The 20,856-nt window shown below is 39.7% G+C and overlaps 1 protein-coding gene across 3 annotated transcripts in view; it reads left to right on the plus strand.

Moving 5' to 3' along the window:
* Positions 1–20,856, plus strand: part of DDX42 (DEAD-box helicase 42) — a 41,417-nt gene that overhangs the window by 18,603 nt on the left and 1,958 nt on the right. For 2 of the 3 annotated variants that reach the window (XM_042966915.1, XM_007088263.3), the window contains exons 4-17: positions 2,619–2,680; positions 4,052–4,088; positions 4,895–5,044; positions 8,616–8,720; positions 10,548–10,667; positions 11,536–11,712; positions 12,417–12,545; positions 13,144–13,243; positions 13,815–13,862; positions 14,656–14,753; positions 16,149–16,425; positions 17,364–17,590; positions 19,246–19,356; positions 20,464–20,565. In XM_042966915.1, the coding sequence (XP_042822849.1) occupies positions 2,619–2,680; positions 4,052–4,088; positions 4,895–5,044; positions 8,616–8,720; positions 10,548–10,667; positions 11,536–11,712; positions 12,417–12,545; positions 13,144–13,243; positions 13,815–13,862; positions 14,656–14,753; positions 16,149–16,425; positions 17,364–17,590; positions 19,246–19,356; positions 20,464–20,565 (1,743 nt within the window). Of the gene's footprint in view, positions 1–2,618; positions 2,681–4,051; positions 4,089–4,894; positions 5,045–8,615; positions 8,721–10,547; positions 10,668–11,535; positions 11,713–12,416; positions 12,546–13,143; positions 13,244–13,814; positions 13,863–14,655; positions 14,754–16,148; positions 16,426–17,363; positions 17,591–19,245; positions 19,357–20,463; positions 20,566–20,856 lie in introns of those variants that run through there. The other variant, XM_015540265.2, reaches the window with a different exon arrangement.

A 20,856-nucleotide genomic window follows, 5' to 3' on the forward strand; every position in this document is an offset into this window, starting at 1 on the left:
AACCTAAGTCTTAAGCCAGATCTCCTCTCTAAGAAAGGAGGGAAGAGAGAATCCAATATAGATATTTTTGTTTGGCCTAGATACTGCTTTTTAAACATGTGGGCCAGAATTTTTAAGATCAGGAGATTTTGTCTAAAAGTGCAGACTCTTGAAAAGTGGGCACTGGCAGTATTAAGCCTGCATTTTGCATGGCAAAAATAGGCTTGTGCTGAGCAAATGGTTGCCTCCTTTAGATAGGGCTCACTTTTTCTGGTTCACCTTAGTTCTATCAGTCTGTTTTATCTTCCTGACTTTGAGGCTGCCACTTAGAACTGTTTATCATCACACTCGTGTTGTAGTTTTCTTACGGTGGAGAAATATTTTTCTGAGCTTAGGTCTCTTGTCAAATATCAGAAAATAAAAGACTCAGGGCCATGTGATTGATACAGGAAAAATTAGAGCTTGCTTCTTTAGAATATTCCTGCTTGTTAAAATGCAAACAAAGCATGTCTATACCTAAAGAAAAACTTTTCTTATCCTGGTTTACTTCCTACCGATTGTCAGATTGGTACCCATTACTCAGTTTCCCATCTTTGATTTAGAATAACCCCAATTACTTGCCTCTTAAAGAATATGCACTTTATAAGTAGCTGAGCCGGAATCAGTTCCAAATCTCATATTCTTTTCTGCTGTGTCATTCTGTATCTGAGTTCTTGTAGTACTGTATTTCTGCCATAACACTTACCAGAACTATTCAGAACTTTCACGTGCTTTGCAACATGGTAACAATTTAGTAAGTATGTTAAGCTGTTCTCTCTGCAAGTAAAGGCGATAAATGGTTTGTCATGTTTGGGGTGTCTTACATGTATATGTATCTTTCTCCCCCCCCATCTTCTTGACATACGGACATTTCCCAAAGGGCTGTTTCTCATTATATCTTGCAATCCCTAATGGTGAATAAGTAAAATCATTTGTTGATTTTCTCAGTTTTAATTCAGATTTAAATTTTTAGTAACGCAAGTTGGTGTAACCCTTTTTGAGTGGAAGTATCCAAGAATGGCCCAGTTTCTCCTGTTTGGCATTTCAAGTAGTTGAAGCTGTAGGAGGGTAAATCTTTTTGACATGGCATCATTCTGGGTGTTTTTTGGGATAGTGTTGGAAAGGGTTTTGCTGATTTTAGGATAGAGAGACTGGATATTGTCTGATCTTGGAGAGAGTGTTGTTGCCACAATATTGCATTAATCCTTGATCTCAGGTATATTCTGTTCTGGAAAGTGTAAACTTTTCTAGTGTTTGAACTCACGATGAAGATGTATTTTTAGCAAGTGTTTCAAAAAAAAAGATTCATGTGGGCTTAAAAAAATATGTCCTGTGTTTGTGGCCCTTTCCTTATGTTACATTATGTCATTTTCACTTCAGTTACAGTCTCGAGTATAGTGTATGTCTGTCTCAGTTCCTTAAAAAGTAGATTTGTTTGTGTGCAGTATTTCATTTTAGAATAACTCCTCTTTATCGGGAACATTTGATTAGATAGAACACCTGACCATGCTAGGTTATAGTTAGTGACAGTTTTTTAAATCACAGAAATCAGAAAAACTTGCTTTGTAACAAGAAGCAGTAGTGCAAGGATGTGTTTAACCTTGGGGAAAATTACTTAATTCTTCTGACCTTGATTTTCACATGTATAAAACAGGGAGTTAGATCAGTGATTATCACTTTGCTGTATATAAGACTTGCCTGTGAAAAATGTGAAGTACACGCATTTAACTCCATCTCCAAGGATTCTGATTTGGTAGATTCAGAGCAGTGTTTTCCCAACCTCAGGACTTTGGCATTTGGGGTTTGCTAATTTGTTATGGGGGCCGTCCTGTGTATTGTAGGATGTTTATCAGTATCTGTGGCCTTTACCCACTAGATACTGGTAACAACCCCCCCTGTTTCCCACTCCCTCCACCCAGAAGCAACCAGAAATTTCTCCAGACATTGCCAAATGGTGAGAACAGTTTTTCCAAAGTCAGATCCAGAAATTTGCATTTTTTTTTTTTTTTTTTTTTACTAACTCCATTGGTAGTTTGATGTAAAAGGTCTTAAGCTATGCTTTGAGAAAGGCTAATTTGCCTGAATTTAAGGCGTTTTACAGCCACAATTCATTTTTTTAAAGAGTAACCAATCAAGGAATTTTTTTCTAATTTTTCCATGTATGCAATGCAGTCCATATATAACCAAGATTTTAGAACATTTCTCTTTGAAAAAATAATTGTTAGGTGCCTAGATGGCTCAGTTGGTTAAGAGTCTGACTTTTGATTTCAGCTCAAGTCAAGCTCTCAGAGTTTGTGAGTTTAAGCCCCACATCGAGCTCTGCACTGATAGCGCAGAGCCTGCTTGGGATTCTCTCTCTCTCTCTCTCTCTCTCTCTCTCTCTCTCTCTCTCTGCCCCTCCCCTGCTTTCTGTCTTTCAAAATAAATAAATATTTTAAAAATTGTCAAAAGTGCACTTTGATTGCATCAAGATATAATTGTCAAAATGCATAGCCAAAACTGTGATGTCACTAGTTCAAATCTAAAAATTCTTTATAAAGAAATTCCCTTCGTAATGTTTTTAGTGGATATGATTCCATACAGGTTTTTTGTTTCATTAGGATCAGGCGGCTAGAGACATGAAGAGGCTTGAAGAAAAGGACAAGGAAAGAAAAAACGTAAAGTAAGTTGTTTTCTTCTCCCTCACAAAGGTTACATGAAAAATGCTAAAGTATTGCAAAGCTTATTCCCCCAAAGTTTATAGAGAAACATTAAAATTCTCAAATGTCTTGACTTGAAGTTACTCCTGTATCTTGAATATTATTTTTGTAGGTAATAGACATCACAAAAGTCTTGCATTTGCAATAATAAGCATTCTTTTTAGTAGAATAGTATTTGGTGTTTAATTGTAAATAGTTTTTTAGTAGATACAAGAGTGAGTTACAGTAGGAATTAAGAGAGTACAATTAACTAAAGTTTGGGCTCATTGTTCTGAGTTTTGTCCCATTATTAATATAAAGTAGGTTAATGTCTGTATGATTGCTTATGAGGAGTAATGGTGATTATCATAAAAAAGTGTGTTATTAACAAATGATTAACTTGGTTTACTTGAGTGATATCATGCTTTAGCATCTAATCAGAACTTGAAATACTTTATTTTCTGGGAAAGAGAATTCTCCTCTTTCCCTTTCTGAATACACCCCTCTTAAGGCTTTTGCTACCAGGCACAGGTAGGCGTGGTTGGATTTCCTCCTGTGTGGCAGTCAGTGCCTCAGGTGCCCCCCCCCCCCCAAGGTTCCTGTGCCATATGGAGGTTCGGCCCTCTCTTTGGTGCTTACCGTGTGTTGTACCCTCTCCCGGCTGCCCTGCACTGGTGATGTTGCCTGCCTTGAGAACAGCAAGTGCTCTAGGTCAGGCAGAAAGTCTGATTAGAAAGACATGGTTGTGGGAACTTAGCAGCCGTACTTTCTGTAGCTCCTCACAGGCGCTGCAAGTGGCGATGGCCCCCCTTCTCCATGGGAACTGCTTAGGAGTTTTAGTACCAAAGTTACAAAAGAGTTAAGATAGTTTTTCTTTGTCCCCAAGGACTTTGGCTGAATCCAGTCACTCCAGACTTAGAAACTCTGGGGAAATTAAAATTGTGATATTCTTTTTAGTGTATGCCAGGGTTATTTATTTATTTATTTTTTTGTCTTTTTATAAAATGCAGTTTGCTTTTTAAAATGCGTTTTACAACTGTATTGTGTTTGTCGTATGGGGTTGACAAGGCTAGGATCCTTGGGTATCTATCTTCAAAAGTTTTTACTCCTTATCCTCGTTAGTAATTGATGTTTCTAGGAGTAACATATCATCCCATGCAAACTGCAGCTTCTAGAGTGAAGCCACACATGTATGATGGATGGATAGTTTACAGTGTGCTTATTGTTGCTTTGTTATTGTTAGTGTTGAGTGTTCCTGTGCTACTGTATGGAATTCAACACTAATCTGCTATAAGTATGGAGCTGGGTATGTGGAACATTTGCAGGGAAGTTTGTTTCTCCGCTTGTTTTTCCAGGGGTATTCGAGATGACATTGAAGAGGAAGATGACCAAGTGAGTTCCTATGCAGTATTTCTATCTTTTATTTTTACCCCACAAAGTCTATACTGGGGACAAGCTAGAGCTTGCCTTCACTGAAATGGCCATTCCTTGCTCCTTTTCTACATGTATGACTAGTTGGTAATAGAAAAATTCACATGGCTTTCCCCCATGTTGAAGATGGAACTTTTGATCAACTAGGACATCAAAAACAAATCATGAGCTTTATTCAGCTTGATTTTTTTTTTTCAAAATTAATGTTTATACTGCTGAATCAAGAAGTAATATGGGATCTACCGATGGCCTCTAGCAACATCTAACCTCTACCTCTTTCTAAGGGTCTGTTTGTGATTTTTGTATTTCAAGATGGAACATTAATTTAATGAGTGGCCTTTAGTATTTTTCCACCAATGTCCAGTTGTGGGATGGTGAGAAGGGAAACAGAATGAGCAGTAGCCCTTTCCAGGTTTGTGACCCTTCTAATCAGTGTCAACTTCCAAACTTGGATGGTAAATCCATAGCATGTGTTCCACAGCTCTGGACAGGATAGGTAGACACCCCACCCCAGGAAGACTGTGGGACAGACAGATTTGTAAAGCTTCTTGTTAAATCATTGTGTAGTACTAACTGTCTCATTCGTTTTTTCTGATTGTCCCTATGAATACTGCTGTTGTTAAAGGAATCATTGCTAGTTAAAGTCTTGCCTTACTTGGTAGGTATTAAACTGTGCAGTCATCTGGTACACTGTGTGCACCAATTACAGGAGCAGAAATGTTCTTAGTTGTATTTGAATATGATTATGTTCTTGTGCTTTCCTGCAGGAAGCTTATTTTCGGTACATGGCAGAGAACCCAACTGCTGGTGTGGTTCAGGAGGAAGAAGAAGATAATTTGGAATATGATAGTGATGGAAATCCAATTGCACCTTCCAAGAAAATCATTGATCCTCTTCCTCCCATTGATCATTCAGAGGTATGGTGTTTCCTGCTAAATTTGATTCTCATTTCAAAAGCTGATAGTTCTCTTCAGCTTTAATGCTAGGTTTTTGCAATATTTGAGTAATCCTGATTCATACTCCTTATGTCACGAAAATATGTGTTCTTTGGGATCTTCTCATGTCTGCTGTGTAGTTGAGTCTGAAAGTGATTGAGTGGTTCAGGCTTTATAGCCTATGTTGTTGTTCAAGGTTTAGCTGAATCTCTTGCTCCCGTTTGATTTTAGGCTAAGAATTTTTTAAAGCAGTTTTTTGTACTTGTTTTCCAGATCATCATCTACCTTTCAAAATGATGATGTTGAAACAACATCTGTGAAAAAACACAGATGTTTTTTTAATTGCCGTAAGTCTTGTTTCTCTCAGATCTGGAGCAGATGAGAGACTGTTGCTTCAAAGTGGAACTAGGAATTTTAGTTTCCTTAAGTCAGGAAAAGAGAATGAGGATATTGGTATATCCACTTGAAAAAAATCTGTGTTTCATTCAGGTTAAATATCAGACTAGACCTTGCATGCCTTAGTGAGTCTAGGTCTAGGACAGTGGTTCTCACATTGTGGTTCAAGGACTCCTAGAAGGATCTATTCAGGGAGTCCACAAAGTCCAAAAGAATTTTCAGGGGTGCCTGGGTGGCTCACTTAAGCATCTGACTCTTGGTATCAGCTCAGGTCATGATCTGTCAGTAGTGAGATCAAGCCCCACGTCGGGCTCCTCAAGCTGAGCATGGAGCCTGCTTGTGATTCTCTCTCCCTCTCTCTGTGCCTCTCCCCTGCTTGTTCTCTCTCTCTCAAAATAAATAAACATTGTAAAAAAAAAAAAAAAAAAGTGACCACTGATCAAGTCTTAGTATACTATCAAAGAAGAGTAAAAATCCACAATAATTTGAAAAGACTATTAAATACTCTCTTCCCTTTCCAATTACATGTTTGTGAGGCCAGATTTTCTTCATAGGTTTCAATCAAAGCAATATGTTGCAACAATCTAAATATAGTAGGAACCAATTTCTTTTAAGTTAGACTTGTAAAAAGATTTGTAAAAAAGGGGCACCTTGCTGGCTTGGTCGGTAGAGCATCCAACTCTTGATCTTGGGGTTGTGAGTTTGAGCGCCACAGTGGGTGAAGAGATTAAGATCACTTAAGTAAAACTTTAAAAAAGATTTGTAAAAATGTAAAACAAGGTTATGACTTTTTAAAAATTAAGGCTTTTATGTTAGAGTATAACGAGTGTATTATTTTCAAATGAGTAAATCTTAAAGACATTTCTCAGTTTTAGTTTTAATATGGTAAATGTCAATGCATGAAACCCACACAGGCAAAAGTTCATGTTTTTTAGGGCATCTGAGACAAAAAAGTTTGAAAACGACTGGTCTAGACTATGGATTATATTCAGTTTTTGAAATGTTTCCTTTTGCACAGATGCTACCAAATAATGCCTTGGTATTTTACATGTGGCAGATGAAACTAAGTATGTGAGACTGATGTGAGAGGAAGCATCTATGACAAAGGATGATGGCCTAATAAGGAAAAACACATAAGTACTTGAAATAATCATCTCATAAAATACTTGAGATCCTTGGTGAAGCTCTCAAATCTCATCATCATGCTAGGGTGGCCCACAGTTGTTCACATGTAGTGTGGGCAGTCTGCCCAGAGAGACCAGCAGTAAGGAAAAGGATAACCCTTCTGCCTATAAGTAGCTTTGTTCACATTCACATTAAGTATTTATTTGTATATTTATGACTCTATTTCATACCCATATGCAAAAAATTACATATTTGTATGTAAAATTTGTGAACAAGAATTCTTGCCCTTATGGAGCTTTCATTCTGATAAAGAGAACTGAAGAACATCCTGTTACAGCTTAGTGCAACAGTAGTGCTAAAGGGGAACTTTTTTTTTTTTAATTTTTTTTTATTTTTTAATTTTTTTTTTTTTTCAACGTTTTTTATTTATTTTTGGGACAGAGAGAGACAGAGCATGAACGGGGGAGGGGCAGAGAGAGAGGGAGACACAGAATCGGAAACAGGCTCCAGGCTCCGAGCCATCAGCCCAGAGCCTGACGCGGGGCTCGAACTCACGGACCGCGAGATCGTGACCTGGCTGAAGTCGGACGCTTAACCGACTGCGCCACCCAGGCGCCCCAAGGGGAACTTTTAAAACAATGCTTACTTTTTTTGTTGATCATACCATAGAAATATAATTAAACTTTAGGTTGCACCCACAGTTAATGTCATTTTATTGTAGATCTCTTATGTGGTTAAAGAGAATCAGCCAAATGTGTAAGTGGTGATATGCCTTTTTTTTTTTTTTTTTTTTTAATGTTTATTATTTATGGGAGAGAGAAACAGTGTGAGCGGGGAGAGTCAGAGACAGAGAGGGAGACACAGAATCCGAAGCAGGCTCCAGGCTCCGAGCTGTCAGCACAGAGCCTGACGCGGGGCTTGAACCCACTAACTGTGAGATCATGACCTGAGCCGAAGTCAGGTGCTTAACTAACTGAGCCACCCAGGCACCCCTGATATGCCTCTTTTTATAGTCCTGGTACAATAAGTTATGAAAAGAGTGTCAGGAATGACTTCTTCCCTCTTTAGAATAAGAAATACTTAGCCATACAGTTTTTAAAAGTTACATAAAGAGTTTCAGGTTTTAAAAAGAGTAGAACTCCCTCTAAAGCCAGAGCTCTCCTCAGAGGAAATATTAGAAATGTTTCTAAATGCTAGAGCTATGAGAGGCACCTGGGTGGCTCAGTTGGTTAAGCGTCCGACTTTGGCTCAGGTCATGATCTCCCAGCTTGTGAGTTCGAGCTCTGCCTTGGGCTCTGTGCTAACAGCTCGGAGCCTGGGGCTCACTTCTGATTCTGTCTCCCTATCTCTCTGCTCCTCCCCTGTTCTCTCTCTCTCTCTCAAAAATAAATAAACATTAAAAAAAAGTTTTTTAAAAATGCCAGAGCTGTGTGAACAGCTTATTCCAAAACATGTATTTAAATGTTATAGGGTGGAATGTCTTTAAAATACTTGTCTTCTGAGGCCTTTGGCGTTGTAGATTCCTTAGTCTGCATCACGGTTGTTCAGATCTGAGGTATCCTTTAAGAGTGTCTTTAGGAAGTAGGTTGGTGGGGCACCTGGGTGGCTCAGTTGGTTAAGCGGCCAACTTCGGCTCAGGTCATGATCTCGCGGTCCGTGGGTTCGAGCCCTGCGTTGGGCTCCGTGCTGACAGCTCAGAGCTTGGAGCCTGTTTCAGATTCTGTGTCTCCCTCTCTCTGACCCTCCCCCATTCATGCTCTGTCTCTCTCTCTCTCTCAAAATTAAATAAATGCTAAAAAAAAATTAAAAAAAAAAAAGGAAGTAGGTTGGTGTTTATATAGAAAATGAATACAGGAAAAGATACTGGCTGTACATTTGGGATGTGTGTCATGAATAAGTGAATTCTTTTGTCCTCACTAGCTGGTTAAGGCTTTACTTGTGTAATATGTGTAAAAGGTTATTTTGCATTAAAATCAAACTTACAGGATTGACTCTTGAATTCTAGACTAACTTTGAATAATTGGACCTGCAGATTGACTATCCACCATTTGAAAAAAATTTTTACAATGAACATGAAGAGATAACCAACCTCACCCCTCAGCAGCTAATAGATCTCCGTCATAAGCTCAATCTTCGGGTAAGTCAACCATGGTGCTAAATATTCTTATATTAATTAGTTGACAGTTACTATTATTGCTTATCCAAACTAAAATAACCTTCTTTTCTAATGGTCCTTGGATTATCTTTGATAGCAAGGCTCCTGTGTCTTGATTTTATTGTTTTAGTCTTCCACCTATTTTGGGATAGAATTGTTATATCTTTAATGCAACACACATGAATATGTATTCAATTTTGTATGTTGTATTGAAATAGTAAGTCATTGTGACCTTAAAATCAGTAAGTAATTCTGCAGCGAGTACAGTGTGCTAGGAACTGTGTTGGGTGGGCTAGAAATGAAGAATATAGGTCCCAACTTCAGGAAGAGGAGACAAGATTAATAGATGCAAACAATATGTGGAATCCTAGGATATTTTTAAATTAAGGTATACTCAAATTAATATGTAGCATATGTTTAAAATAATTAGAAGAGGAAATTAACACCTTAGAATATGCACTCATTTCAGGATAATAGTTTTAAATTGCCAAAAAGCTTTGGGTTGCACATTGACCTCATTGTTTAGGCACTGCTGGATGTTAGTTAAGTGAAACACACAGATGATACAGTAATATCTACTCTAGTGCGGACAGCTTTCTGGCCTGTATCTGCCTTACCAGTTTCTATGTGACATTTGAACTTCTGTTTTCCCAGAGAGGATGCATGCATATGCACGTATTGTCTATTTTCCAAGGCTAACCACCCCCCACTCCTCCCCCTCAAAAAAGCCCTTTAAGTGAAATACTGATTAGATATATCAGTATGAGAAGCATTGCAAGGCTACTACTGTTAGAGTCAAAAAGGAGGCTATAAACCCCATTCTTCACCTGAGTAGTTTGAACAATGTTTTACTGTGGCTGTGGACCATCATTAAGTAGGATACTTGATTCTTCAGGCAGAACTAAAACTGGAAACAATAGATTGTATCCAGTGGGTATAGACATGTCTTATTTGGAGCTCATTTGCCCTTTTTATTTGAAGAGTAAATTTTAATTTTTTTCTACCATCTGGTTAAGTTACTGCAAAATGGCAAAAAATACTCATGTCTTTTTCCAATCATTGAGCAATATTTTTTATTTCTTATAAGGAAATCTTGATTTAAGAGCTTTCTAGGCTCTTAATCATTTTAAAAATTTTTTCAAATCTTTCCCAGTTTATCTGTTTTGTTTTTTTCCTTCCAAGATTTTATGTAGATTCAAGTTAGTTAACCTGTAGTGTAATATTGGTTTCAGGAGTAGAATTTAGTGATTCATCACTTACATATAACACCCACTGCTCATCCCAACAAGTGCCCACCTTAATGCACATCACCCATTTAGCCCATCCTCCCTGTCCCCCACCTCTTCTCCAGCAACCCTCAGTTTGTTCTCCATAGTGAAGAATCTCTTATGGTTTGTCTCCCTTCTCTGTTTATCTTACTCTTCCTTCCCTCCCCCTATTTTCATCTGTTTTCTTTCTTAAATTCCACCTGTGAGTGAAATCATAATGGTATTTGTCTTTCTCTGACTTATTTTGTATAGCATAATACACTTTAGCTCCATCCATGTCATTGCAAATGGGGCACTTAATCATTTTAAATCATATGACAATTATCTCAGGAATATTTAACATGGAGTTTTTTATGTGAGGTTTTAGATCTGTTATTATTTGAGTTCTGCCTTTTCAAACAGTGTATGTGTTTGGCCACAGACTTGTATTTTCCCTGTTTTATACTCAAGCTAAGTATAAGATACAGGTAAACACCATTGAACTTCCGATGCTGCTTATTTTGAAGTATGAGTCATTCCTGGGAGTTGTCTTTATCTCTAGGTCTCTGGTGCTGCACCTCCTAGACCAGGAAGTAGTTTTGCTCATTTTGGGTTTGATGAACAACTTATGCACCAGATTCGGAAATCTGAGTACACACAGCCCACTCCAATACAGTGCCAGGTAAGTAAAACATAATGAAAGAAAAACAAGGTAGAATCATATCCAGTGACCATACTTATTCTACAAACAATGCAGAACAGTAAAACAGCATTTGATCCAGAATTATATTGACGTGGAAAGAAGTGGTCTAAATATTTCCTCTTTGGCTTAGTCCTTTTGCTTTAATTAAGGGGGGGGTGGGGGAAGAACATACATGAAATCCAAGAATATTTTTGAAATCTTTAAAAATTAAAGAGCAGAAGTGAATTATTTACCATTCTAAGATGTTGCTAATAGGGCTGGGAAATATTCTTTTGTATCTAATAAATGTCTTAAAGATACAACCTGAAGAAAACAATTCATTAGCCTAAACATAACAAAAAAGATTTGTGTGTAGACAAATAATAGCACTGTCAGTGACTAGGAATCCTTTGTCTCTGATATGAAAATTCTCACTTCTGTAACTGGAAGTAATAACTTGTTTTCCATTTATATGTTGGATTTATTCATTCCTATACAGAATATGAGAATTTTCTGGATGAGTGAGATAGTCTACCTTCTCATGGGGAAATTTTATTTTTTAATTTTAGCAATTCACTTACACTATGAATTGCAGTTTTTCATTTCTGTATCTCAGGCTAAATACAGTCATTCATATTTTGTAAATGGTGGCTGATCCACGTGAAGAGAATGATAATATTATTTCCTATAAATCAGGAATTTTATGGAAATGCTAGGTATTTCTTGTTAATTTATAGACAGTGTGCATAACCCATCAGGTTATTTCTTGTTCCTTTGGAAATGAATGTCATTGATTTCCCCAAGATTTCCTTCAGTACATCTTTAAAATTTTAAAGTTTAGGGTGGATATATTTTATTTTTTCTCTAGGGCGTGCCTGTGGCGTTAAGTGGTAGAGACATGATTGGTATTGCCAAAACAGGCAGTGGAAAAACGGCCGCCTTTATCTGGCCGATGTTGATTCATATAATGGACCAGAAGGAACTGGAACCAGGTGATGGACCGATTGCAGTGATCGTGTGTCCTACTAGGGAGCTTTGCCAGCAGGTATGTACTTGGTGTAGAATGCTCCCTTTCGTATGTGAACTAATGTGGGACTAGCCAGTCAGTTGGATAGGATTAACTGGGAAACTTTTTTCATTTTTTAATTATTTATTTATTTCAAAAATATGTTTATTTTAGAGAGAGAGAGTGAGCGAGGGGGTGGGGCACAGAGGATCTGCTATTAGCATATAGCCTGACATGGGGCTTGAACTCACAAACCATGAGATCATGACCTGAGCCAAAGTCAGACACTTAACCGACTGAGCCACCCAGGTGCCCCGGGAAACTTTTTTCAAAAATATGGTGAAATGAACATAACATTTTATAATTTTGATCATTTTTTAAGTGTATGGTTCAGTGGCATTAAGTACATTCATGTTGTTGTGCTACCAGGAAACTTTTGGAAAGTACTGTTATGTATTTTCTACATAATGAAGTACATACTTTTCCCTAAAAAACACTGTTTTAAGAGAAAAAATACATGGGAATTGTTTGTGTTTTCCTCCTGGGTTAATTCATTTTGTTTGGGTAGAATGGATTATAATTATAATGGCAAAAAGTTAAAAAAATGAATAATCCAGATTGTAGACAGTCTGTTGGGATGTACGTGATAATGGTTCATTTACTTTCAGAACTCACTTTTGTGTAGTAACAGGTACTTGTCAGTGTCATGGTTTGTTCATGTCATCGTGTCCACAACTTTGCAGATCCATGCAGAATGTAAGCGGTTTGGGAAAGCGTATAATCTTCGATCAGTGGCCGTGTATGGAGGAGGGAGCATGTGGGAGCAAGCCAAGGCTCTTCAGGAAGGGGCAGAGATTGTTGTGTGTACCCCAGTAAGTATGTCTTAGGTTTAAATGGCTCCTCGGCCACTTACGGAATGGTATGGAAAAAGGATTGGTTATTGAATGGCATGCCCCCTAAAATGTGATATAGCAGGGTGAAGAATACTCACCCTGTGACTTTGGTTTAATTTTGATTGGTTGACTAGATTAGCAGTCTATTAAGATTAATAGGTGTAAATTCTCCTTTGTTTTAAATCGGTTTTTGTGTTTTGGTTTTTTTTTAATGCTCTCTTGGAAAATGGGTCTGTGGTTACTGAGAGCATCAAGAATCAGAAAGATATTTGGAATATAGTCAGAATTGCCTAGAAGAGTATAGTCTAAACATTAAACCCCATCAATAAGGTTTTAAATTAGGTCATTTTAAAATACCTCACAAAATAGTTCTGGCCATTTTCTCACAATTAGGTTTAATTAGGTTTTTAATTTTTCTGTTCTTTTGTGCTCTGTAGTGCATGAAGTCCAAGGCTGTCAGACCCAGCGTCTTACAGTCTACAACTGGATTATTAGCACTTTTGCCAGGAACACAATTATAGAAAGTTCTTGTAAATGCCTTTAATTATACTCCCTATACATTTTGTGAATCTTACAGGGTCGGCTGATTGATCACGTGAAGAAGAAAGCTACCAATCTTCAAAGGGTCTCTTACCTTGTGTTTGATGAAGCAGATCGCATGTTTGACATGGGATTTGGTATGCCTTTAATACCAGTTTCTTCTGCTCCCATCCTCATGATACTTGCTTTTTCCTTGTCTTTCTAGACTTTTTTTCTTTCTGTATGAGAGAAGCTAAAAATACTCTTGTACAGGATTAGATGGTTAGCTATTTTTAGGAGTTCTCTCAGGAAGTACACATTAGGCTTGGCTGGGTTACAGATATTTGGAAGTGCCTTTGTATATAGGAGGAATATTTTCTCTATATTTTTATTCATATGCCTTTAATCATAGAGGTCAAGTTCTGTGTTCTTAGGTAGGTGGATGTCGTATCATTGAAGGCCCTTTGCTTTCCTGTCCTCCCTGACTAACTAAGCCAGATGTGTGAAATTCTGAATAACCCATCTTTACTGATTGGAACACTGCTGGGCCCAGCCCAGCTGGGAGGAGGGAAAGTGTTTCTGGGTTTCATACTAAATGATAGGTCTAGGAGTTTCAAATTTTCCTTAATAGTTATAACTTCTCATAGGAAGATTTTTACTATAATGACTTTTTCCCAAGCATCCCAAACTATAGTACAGACTTCTAATGTTATTTTATTCTGCTTCCAGAGTACCAGGTGCGATCCATAGCAAGTCATGTCCGTCCTGACAGACAGAGTATGTATGAAGCAGTTTTATTAAGTCACATTTATATTCAGAATAAACAATTAAGTATTTTATAAGCACTCACAGTATGGCAGCAAAAATGATCATGTGTGTCCTGGTGAGAACCATAGAGGAGGACATAAAAATTGTCTGTCTGAACTTGACAGGACTTTAGAGATCATCAGATGTAACTCACTTGTTTTTGCGGAGGATAACCCCAGGCTGAGGATTAAGTGACTTGTCCCAAGTTACACGATGTTATCAGCATGTAGAGGCAAAGCACAGTGCAGATCTGCTGATTTGAAGTCAGGAGCCTCTTTGGGTTTTTTTTTTGTTTTTTTGTTTTTTTTTTTTAATTTTTTTAACGTTTATTTATTTTTGAGACAGAGAGACACAGAGCATGAACGGGGGAGGGGCAGAGAGAGGGGGAGACACAGAATCAGAAGCAGGCTCCAGGCTCTGAGCAGTCAGCCCAGAGCCCGACGAGCCCAGCCCAGAGCTCGAACTCACGGACCGCGAGATCGTGACCTGAGCTGAAGTCGGACGCTTAACCGACTGCGCCACCCAGGCGCCCCAATCAGGAGCCTCTTTGAACCATGCGGACAGTCCCTGTCTTACCTGAAAATGTATAAAAATAGAAAAAGGAAAATGTTTTTTCCTTAGTAAATCAGTTTTGAAACTAAGTTTAAAGTTCAGGTGGGTTTATTTTATAAGCTGAATAATTCTGAATGTTAGTAGGAGGCTTAGTGGATATTCAAAAAAGAAGTCATACTGTTTATGTAACAGAATTTACTCTACCTTTTAGCCCTCTTATTCAGTGCAACTTTTCGGAAAAAGATTGAAAAACTGGCCAGAGACATCCTGATCGACCCTATTCGTGTGGTGCAGGGAGACATTGGCGAGGTAACCCTAATAAGCAGGGCCAGATGGGACCCCAGTGGGTTATTTCTCAAATTATGAAGAAAATAGAATTAATTTCTCCCTGTTGAGAGGAAAATTATGTTATTATGTATTTACAAATGAGGCAACACGATTCAGATTTGTTTTAAAAAACACAAGGTAGGAGGATAGAGGAGACAACTAAATTGTCAAAATAGGGATAATTATTGAAGCTGGGTGATGGGTACATGGAAGGTGATTACGTTCATTTCGGGTTTTTTTTTTTTTTTTTTTTTTTTTTTTGAACGTTTAAAATTTTCCATAATAAAAGTTAAAAACTTTTAGGGGGAAAAAAAAGGCTTTGCCTGGAAGACTACTAGTCAGTTAGGATGGAACTGACATTTTGAATGCTTATAGGAGTAGCAGGCTCACTGCACAGCATGGAGTGGGTGAGACTTGAAAGCCCTGGTGAAAACGAGCTCGTGGCATTTTTCTTACCTGTGCATACGTCCTGTGTGGGAGATCTCTGAATTGTGATCTGGAATTAAAGTTGCCTAGAGAATTCCTTAAGTTGTTTGAATTCCTTAAGTTCTGTACAGTTAGTGTTTTGACACTGCCCACTTTTTTTCTTTTAAAAATTTTTTTTAACGTTTATTCATTCTTGAGAGACAAAGACAGAGTGCAAGTTCGGGGAGGGGGGGGCGGGGAGGAGCAGAGAGAGAGGGAGACACAGGATCTGAAGCAGGCTCTGGGCTCTGAGCTGTCAGCACAGAGCCTGATGCGGGGCTGGAACTCACGAGCTGTGAGATCATGATCTGAGCCGAAGTCGGACGCTTAACCGACTGAGCCACCCAGGCGCCCCTGGAAGTTTTATTTTTAAGGTTAACATTTCTATCAGCATTGCCAAAACAATATATTGCGTTTTGATTCTTTTTTTTTAATTTAATTTAATTTTTAAAAATTTACATCTAAAATTAGGGGCTCGAACTCACTGACCATGAAATCATGACCTGCACTAAAGTCAGACACTTAACCAACTGAGCCACCCAGGCACCCCTGTCTGCATTTTGTTTTTTAGTGCCTTCTATGTGCGTGTATGAATTGTACTAGGAGCAGTGAGTGGGAAGGACAGAAAAGGAGCTTAATTGATTAGGGATAATCTGAACAGACCTATAAAGAGGTCTTGCGAAGTACTTGGGCTTACGACTTAGGTGTATGTACAAATCAAGGGAGATGGAGAGCACAGCAATTTGAGAAGGAATGCAGGTTTTGAGCTGTACTTGACTTGCTGAAGGAAGGCCCAAGGAGAAGAGGGACTGTTCAGGGTTCTTCTAGATGCAGGTGGAACGTGTGCCGTCTGCTCCTTGTTCAGGTGCCCCTTGGCGCAGACGTCACAGTCATCTGTTTCCTCTTTTTCAGGCAAATGAAGATGTGACACAGATAGTGGAGATTCTTCACTCTGGGCCTAGTAAATGGAACTGGCTTACCCGGCGTCTGGTGGAATTTACCTCTTCAGGAAGTGTCCTCCTGTTTGTTACTAAAAAAGCCAATGCTGAAGAGCTAGCCAATAACCTTAAGCAGGAGGGTCATAATCTTGGGCTGCTTCATGGGGACATGGATCAGAGTGAAAGAAACAAAGTCATTTCAGACTTTAAGAAAAAGGACATCCCAGTCCTGGTGGCCACAGATGTTGCAGGTAGAGTATGACTTCCCCCAGTGACCTTACGTTTCTATGTTCTGAACAGGCCGAGAGATGGCATTCTGCTGGCCTGGCTGGCCACACCAAATGGAACAGGCGGTTCAGAGCATAGTGATCACAATCTGGAGCTTTGGGTACCACTTTTCACTTAATGTTTCTCTTTGAAAAAAAGAATCCCTGCAGTGGGAAGACACTCGGGGAAAAAAAAATGTCGAGTCAGTTAATCATAGGCGAGGCCTTTGTTGTATGTCCGAATGTAGCAGCTGTCTTATGTTAATTGGGCATACTTCACTCAAGATCAAAAAGGTTTTTAAGTATGGTTCTTGGCTTGCATTGTGTTCTCGGTTTTTTGTTTTTTATTTTTGTTTTCCAATTTTCTTTTTAATGCTTATTTGTTTATGAGAAAGAGAGACAGCATAAGCAGGGGAGAGGCAGAGAGAGAGGGAGACACAGAATCTGAGGCAGGCTCCAAGCTGTCAGCACAGAGCCCGACATGGGGCTCAAACCCGTGAACTGTGAGATCATGACCTGAGCCGAAGTTGGACACTCAACCAACTGAGCCACCCAGGTGCCCCTTGTTTTCAGTTTAATAGCTGCCCCTAAAAACTCATGTTTTCTCCCCAAAAGGAGATAATTTCTCAGCTTCAAGGCAACTTGATGCTGGCTTTAGTTATTTTATATGTTCTTGGTGCAAGAGAGAGGCCATGGCAGAAGGCATCTGTCTCAGGCTAGATGGCCTGGCATCATAGAATCGACAATGGTGGGATTTGCTCTTGAAGGGTAACTTTAATTAAATGCTTGTGTATTAGCTCACCAAACCATGCACTTTGCCTAGAGTAGAGGAATGTGGTTTCTTAAAGAGCCAGCATTTTGGATTACATTGTTTTTTCTGACTCATGCTGAAAAATAAAAGAATTTGGTTGTTTTTATTTCAGCCCGTGGTCTGGATATTCCTTCAATTAAGACCGTCATTAACTATGATGTGGCACGAGACATTGATACTCATACTCACAGGATTGGCCGCACAGGACGAGCGGGTGAGAAGGGCGTGGCGTATACCTTGCTGACCCCCAAGGACAGCAATTTTGCTGGTGACCTTGTCCGGAACTTGGAAGGAGCCAATCAACATGTTTCCAAGGAACTCCTAGATCTAGCAATGCAGGTGAGGGGCTGGGCACACTTCACTTTGCCCCAGGTTATAAAACTAAGTGAAAAAAATTCAACAAGCTTGAGAAGATAACATAGAAACAGGACAGGAAAGTTGGGGCCGTGGGTGGGGACAGTGCTTATGACAGATCGGTATTATAGGACATTAAAATTCATCTGGTCCATCTGCTTATCCTCTCCTTTCAGCAACATCTGTTTGAAAAGCTATTCCTTTTTGTGCTAAAATCTGTCCCTCTGAAATTTCTGCCTGCTTGCCTCATAGCATACTTGTAAGTTTAATCTCAAAGATGGCTACTATTTCCCTTACCATTCTTTCTCCCAGTCTTCTCCTTGGCGGGGGGGGGGGGGGGGCTAAAAATGTGTGATGTCTTAAGAAAAAGATATATTTAACTACTTTACATAGACTTAGGTCTCAGACCTTTGACAACCTTGATTACCGATCCAAAGCTGGGTGTTCTACTGAATTAAGTCTTGAGTCATCTTTTAATTTTTTTTTTTTAATGTTTATTTATTTTTGAGAGAGACAGAATGCGAGTGGGTTAGGGGCAGAGAAAGAGGGAGACCAGAATCGGAAGCAGGCTCCAGGCTCTGAGCTGTCAGCACAGAGCCCGACGCGGGGCTCGAACTCACGAGCCGTGAAGTCATGACCTGAGCCGAAGTCAGACGCTCAACCGACTGAGCCACCCAGGCACCCCTAAATCTCGAGTCATCTGAACACGTCATCCCCATATTACAAATGGATTCAGTATAAACATTCTGATAGTAAAGAGTTTGTGTTTTTTAGATTTACAAGCCAGCTCACAGAATAGCTTATCCATAATGTACTCACAGTGTGGTACTGCTGTCCATGCTCGGGGTTCTGGGAGTAAAGGACCTGCATTGCAGGAAGGAATAGAATACGGTTTCCTTCTCTTTCCTGGGTACAGAGAGCCAGTCGTAAACTACATTTTCAAACAGGATATATCTTGTCTTTGGCTTTTTCCTGCATCCCTTTTTGTGCCTCATGTTTCCTGTGCTCTCAGACTGTGTGATCAGCTTCCCTGGTCAGTGCCTTTCTGAAGCCAGCCCTACCTCTTAAGTACTTCATTTAGATTGTAACATGTGATTGTCAGATAAAGGACTAACCTCTCCCAGTCATGTTGGCATTCTGAAGAGAATGTGAATAAATCTGATGAGTAGTGTTCTGCTAGTGATAAGTTCAAGGAACACTTTGGGCTATGGGTAAATAAAACTTTCAGTTACGGGGCTACCAGTCCTGGACGTCTGCCCCTAGAGCCAATTCTGATGAGCCTCACTTTACATAGCCTTTTTCCTTTACTTCTGAACCCACCAGTTCTTAAAAGCTCCATTATTTGTATAGTCCAGTGGTATGTATAGATTGAGATATAGAAAATCAGTTCATTTTCCTCTAGGAAATTAGAAGAGTAAGTGTCTCATATCTGAGGCTTGTGTGATCACTTCCCTTCCTGGTGCTAAGACTCCTGACAAATTTGGTGGACTAAACTGTTCCTATGAACAGTTGCCGTAAAAACGTTGGCTAAACATGAAGCAGTAAGTTCCTCCCTCCCCCTTAATTTCCTGTTTGATGTTGTCTTCTTTCTCTGGCTGCCTCTTCTTCCCTCGCCTAACCTTGAATTATGTTCAACACAGAATGCCTGGTTTCGGAAATCCCGCTTTAAAGGAGGCAAAGGCAAAAAGCTGAACATTGGTGGAGGTGGCCTAGGCTACAGGGAGCGGCCTGGCCTAGGCTCAGAGAACACGGTGAGTCCAGACTACAGTAGTGCCCTTAGGGCTGGTCCTGAGTCCTGGAAGAGGTTATGACTGTCTTCATCTACCTGCGAAAGCCTCTCTGAGTTCAGAACCTTGTCTAGAAGGGAATGTTGTGACTTCTATTGAAGAAGCACCCATGTGTATGTGGTGACTAGACATGCTCAGGAAATAGTCTAGATTAGCAGTGGTTTGCAAACTGTGGTCTCTGGCGGCAGCAGTAAACTGCAAACTTGTGCACTATCCCAGGCCTGGTGAGTTAGAAACTCTGGGAGGTGGGGCCCAGCAGTCTGTTGTTACAAGCCCTCCAGCAATGGCCTAGAGCCTGCTGCTACGAACACAGGGTCACTCTGTAAACGCTACTGTATCTTGTAACTAAACTCAGGAATGCTTCCTACATTCGGTGGGAAATAGCACCAGAGTGAGGTGAGAGCTAGCTTTTCTCACAGAACAGTTAACAAAAGTGTCCCCTCACTGGCTTTCTTAACTTTGATTCCAAACCAAAGTAGAAAGCTGCCAGTCTGTTTCTGGAGCGTTACAGTTAACTCGGTGTCTTTGAGAAGAATCTGCTCCTGTGTCTCAGTAACAATGATGCACAGGACACAGATGCTAGCGATAGCTACCGTTGAGCACTTACTATATGCCAGGGCCAGCCACTGCAGGCCGTCCTGTATATTAAGTCCATCTTTACATCCACCCAGTGACAGCAAGTATGGATAATAAACCTGAGGCACCCCAAGTTATACTCCAGTAAGTGTTGAAGCGGAGACTCAGACTTAAGAGTGGAACCGTGTATATGCTACATGCATATGTTCTATACTGCCTTGTGGCCTCTTTGTAGCATAAATCTCAGGTTTGTGTGCATAAATAGTACCACATGATCAGCTTTGAGCATTATCTGACTTCATTTCGAATATATTAGGGTTAATTCCCCCAAAACAGAATCACTGGGTTAAAAGTCATAAATAAAACATTTTAAAATGATTATTACTGTACCTTTTTCCATAAAATATAAAAATATCCTGTTCCCATTGCAGCGCCCACTTCTGTTTCCAGTATATTGAGGCCCATTCTGTCCTCATGGGTATGCTTGTTTTTTAGGACCGAGGAAATAACAACAATGTAATGAGCAATTATGAGGCCTACAAGCCCTCCACAGGAGCCATGGGAGATCGGCTGACGGCCATGAAAGCAGCTTTCCAGGTCTGGATTTAAACATATAAACAAGCTTTCACTGGTAACTCTTGGGCTGTGATGACGGGCCTAGTCTTTCTGAGATGATAGCTGGACTTATATGCTTGATGCTGGATTTAGAGCCTTCTCACTGCTTTCAGTTTTGAGTATAAACTTAGTGGTAGCTTACCTAGAGGTGTAGGTGTAGAAGCTAGGGAATCTCCTCCTGCTGGTCACTGACCTCCGTCATCCCAAAGCCCAGGACTGTTGTGCTGCAGCAGGGCTGGTGTTCCCTCCCTGCCTCCACAGCCAAGAGTTTGC

This window comes from Panthera tigris, chromosome E1, assembly GCF_018350195.1.
Source record: "Panthera tigris isolate Pti1 chromosome E1, P.tigris_Pti1_mat1.1, whole genome shotgun sequence".
Lineage (NCBI taxonomy): Eukaryota > Metazoa > Chordata > Mammalia > Carnivora > Felidae > Panthera > Panthera tigris.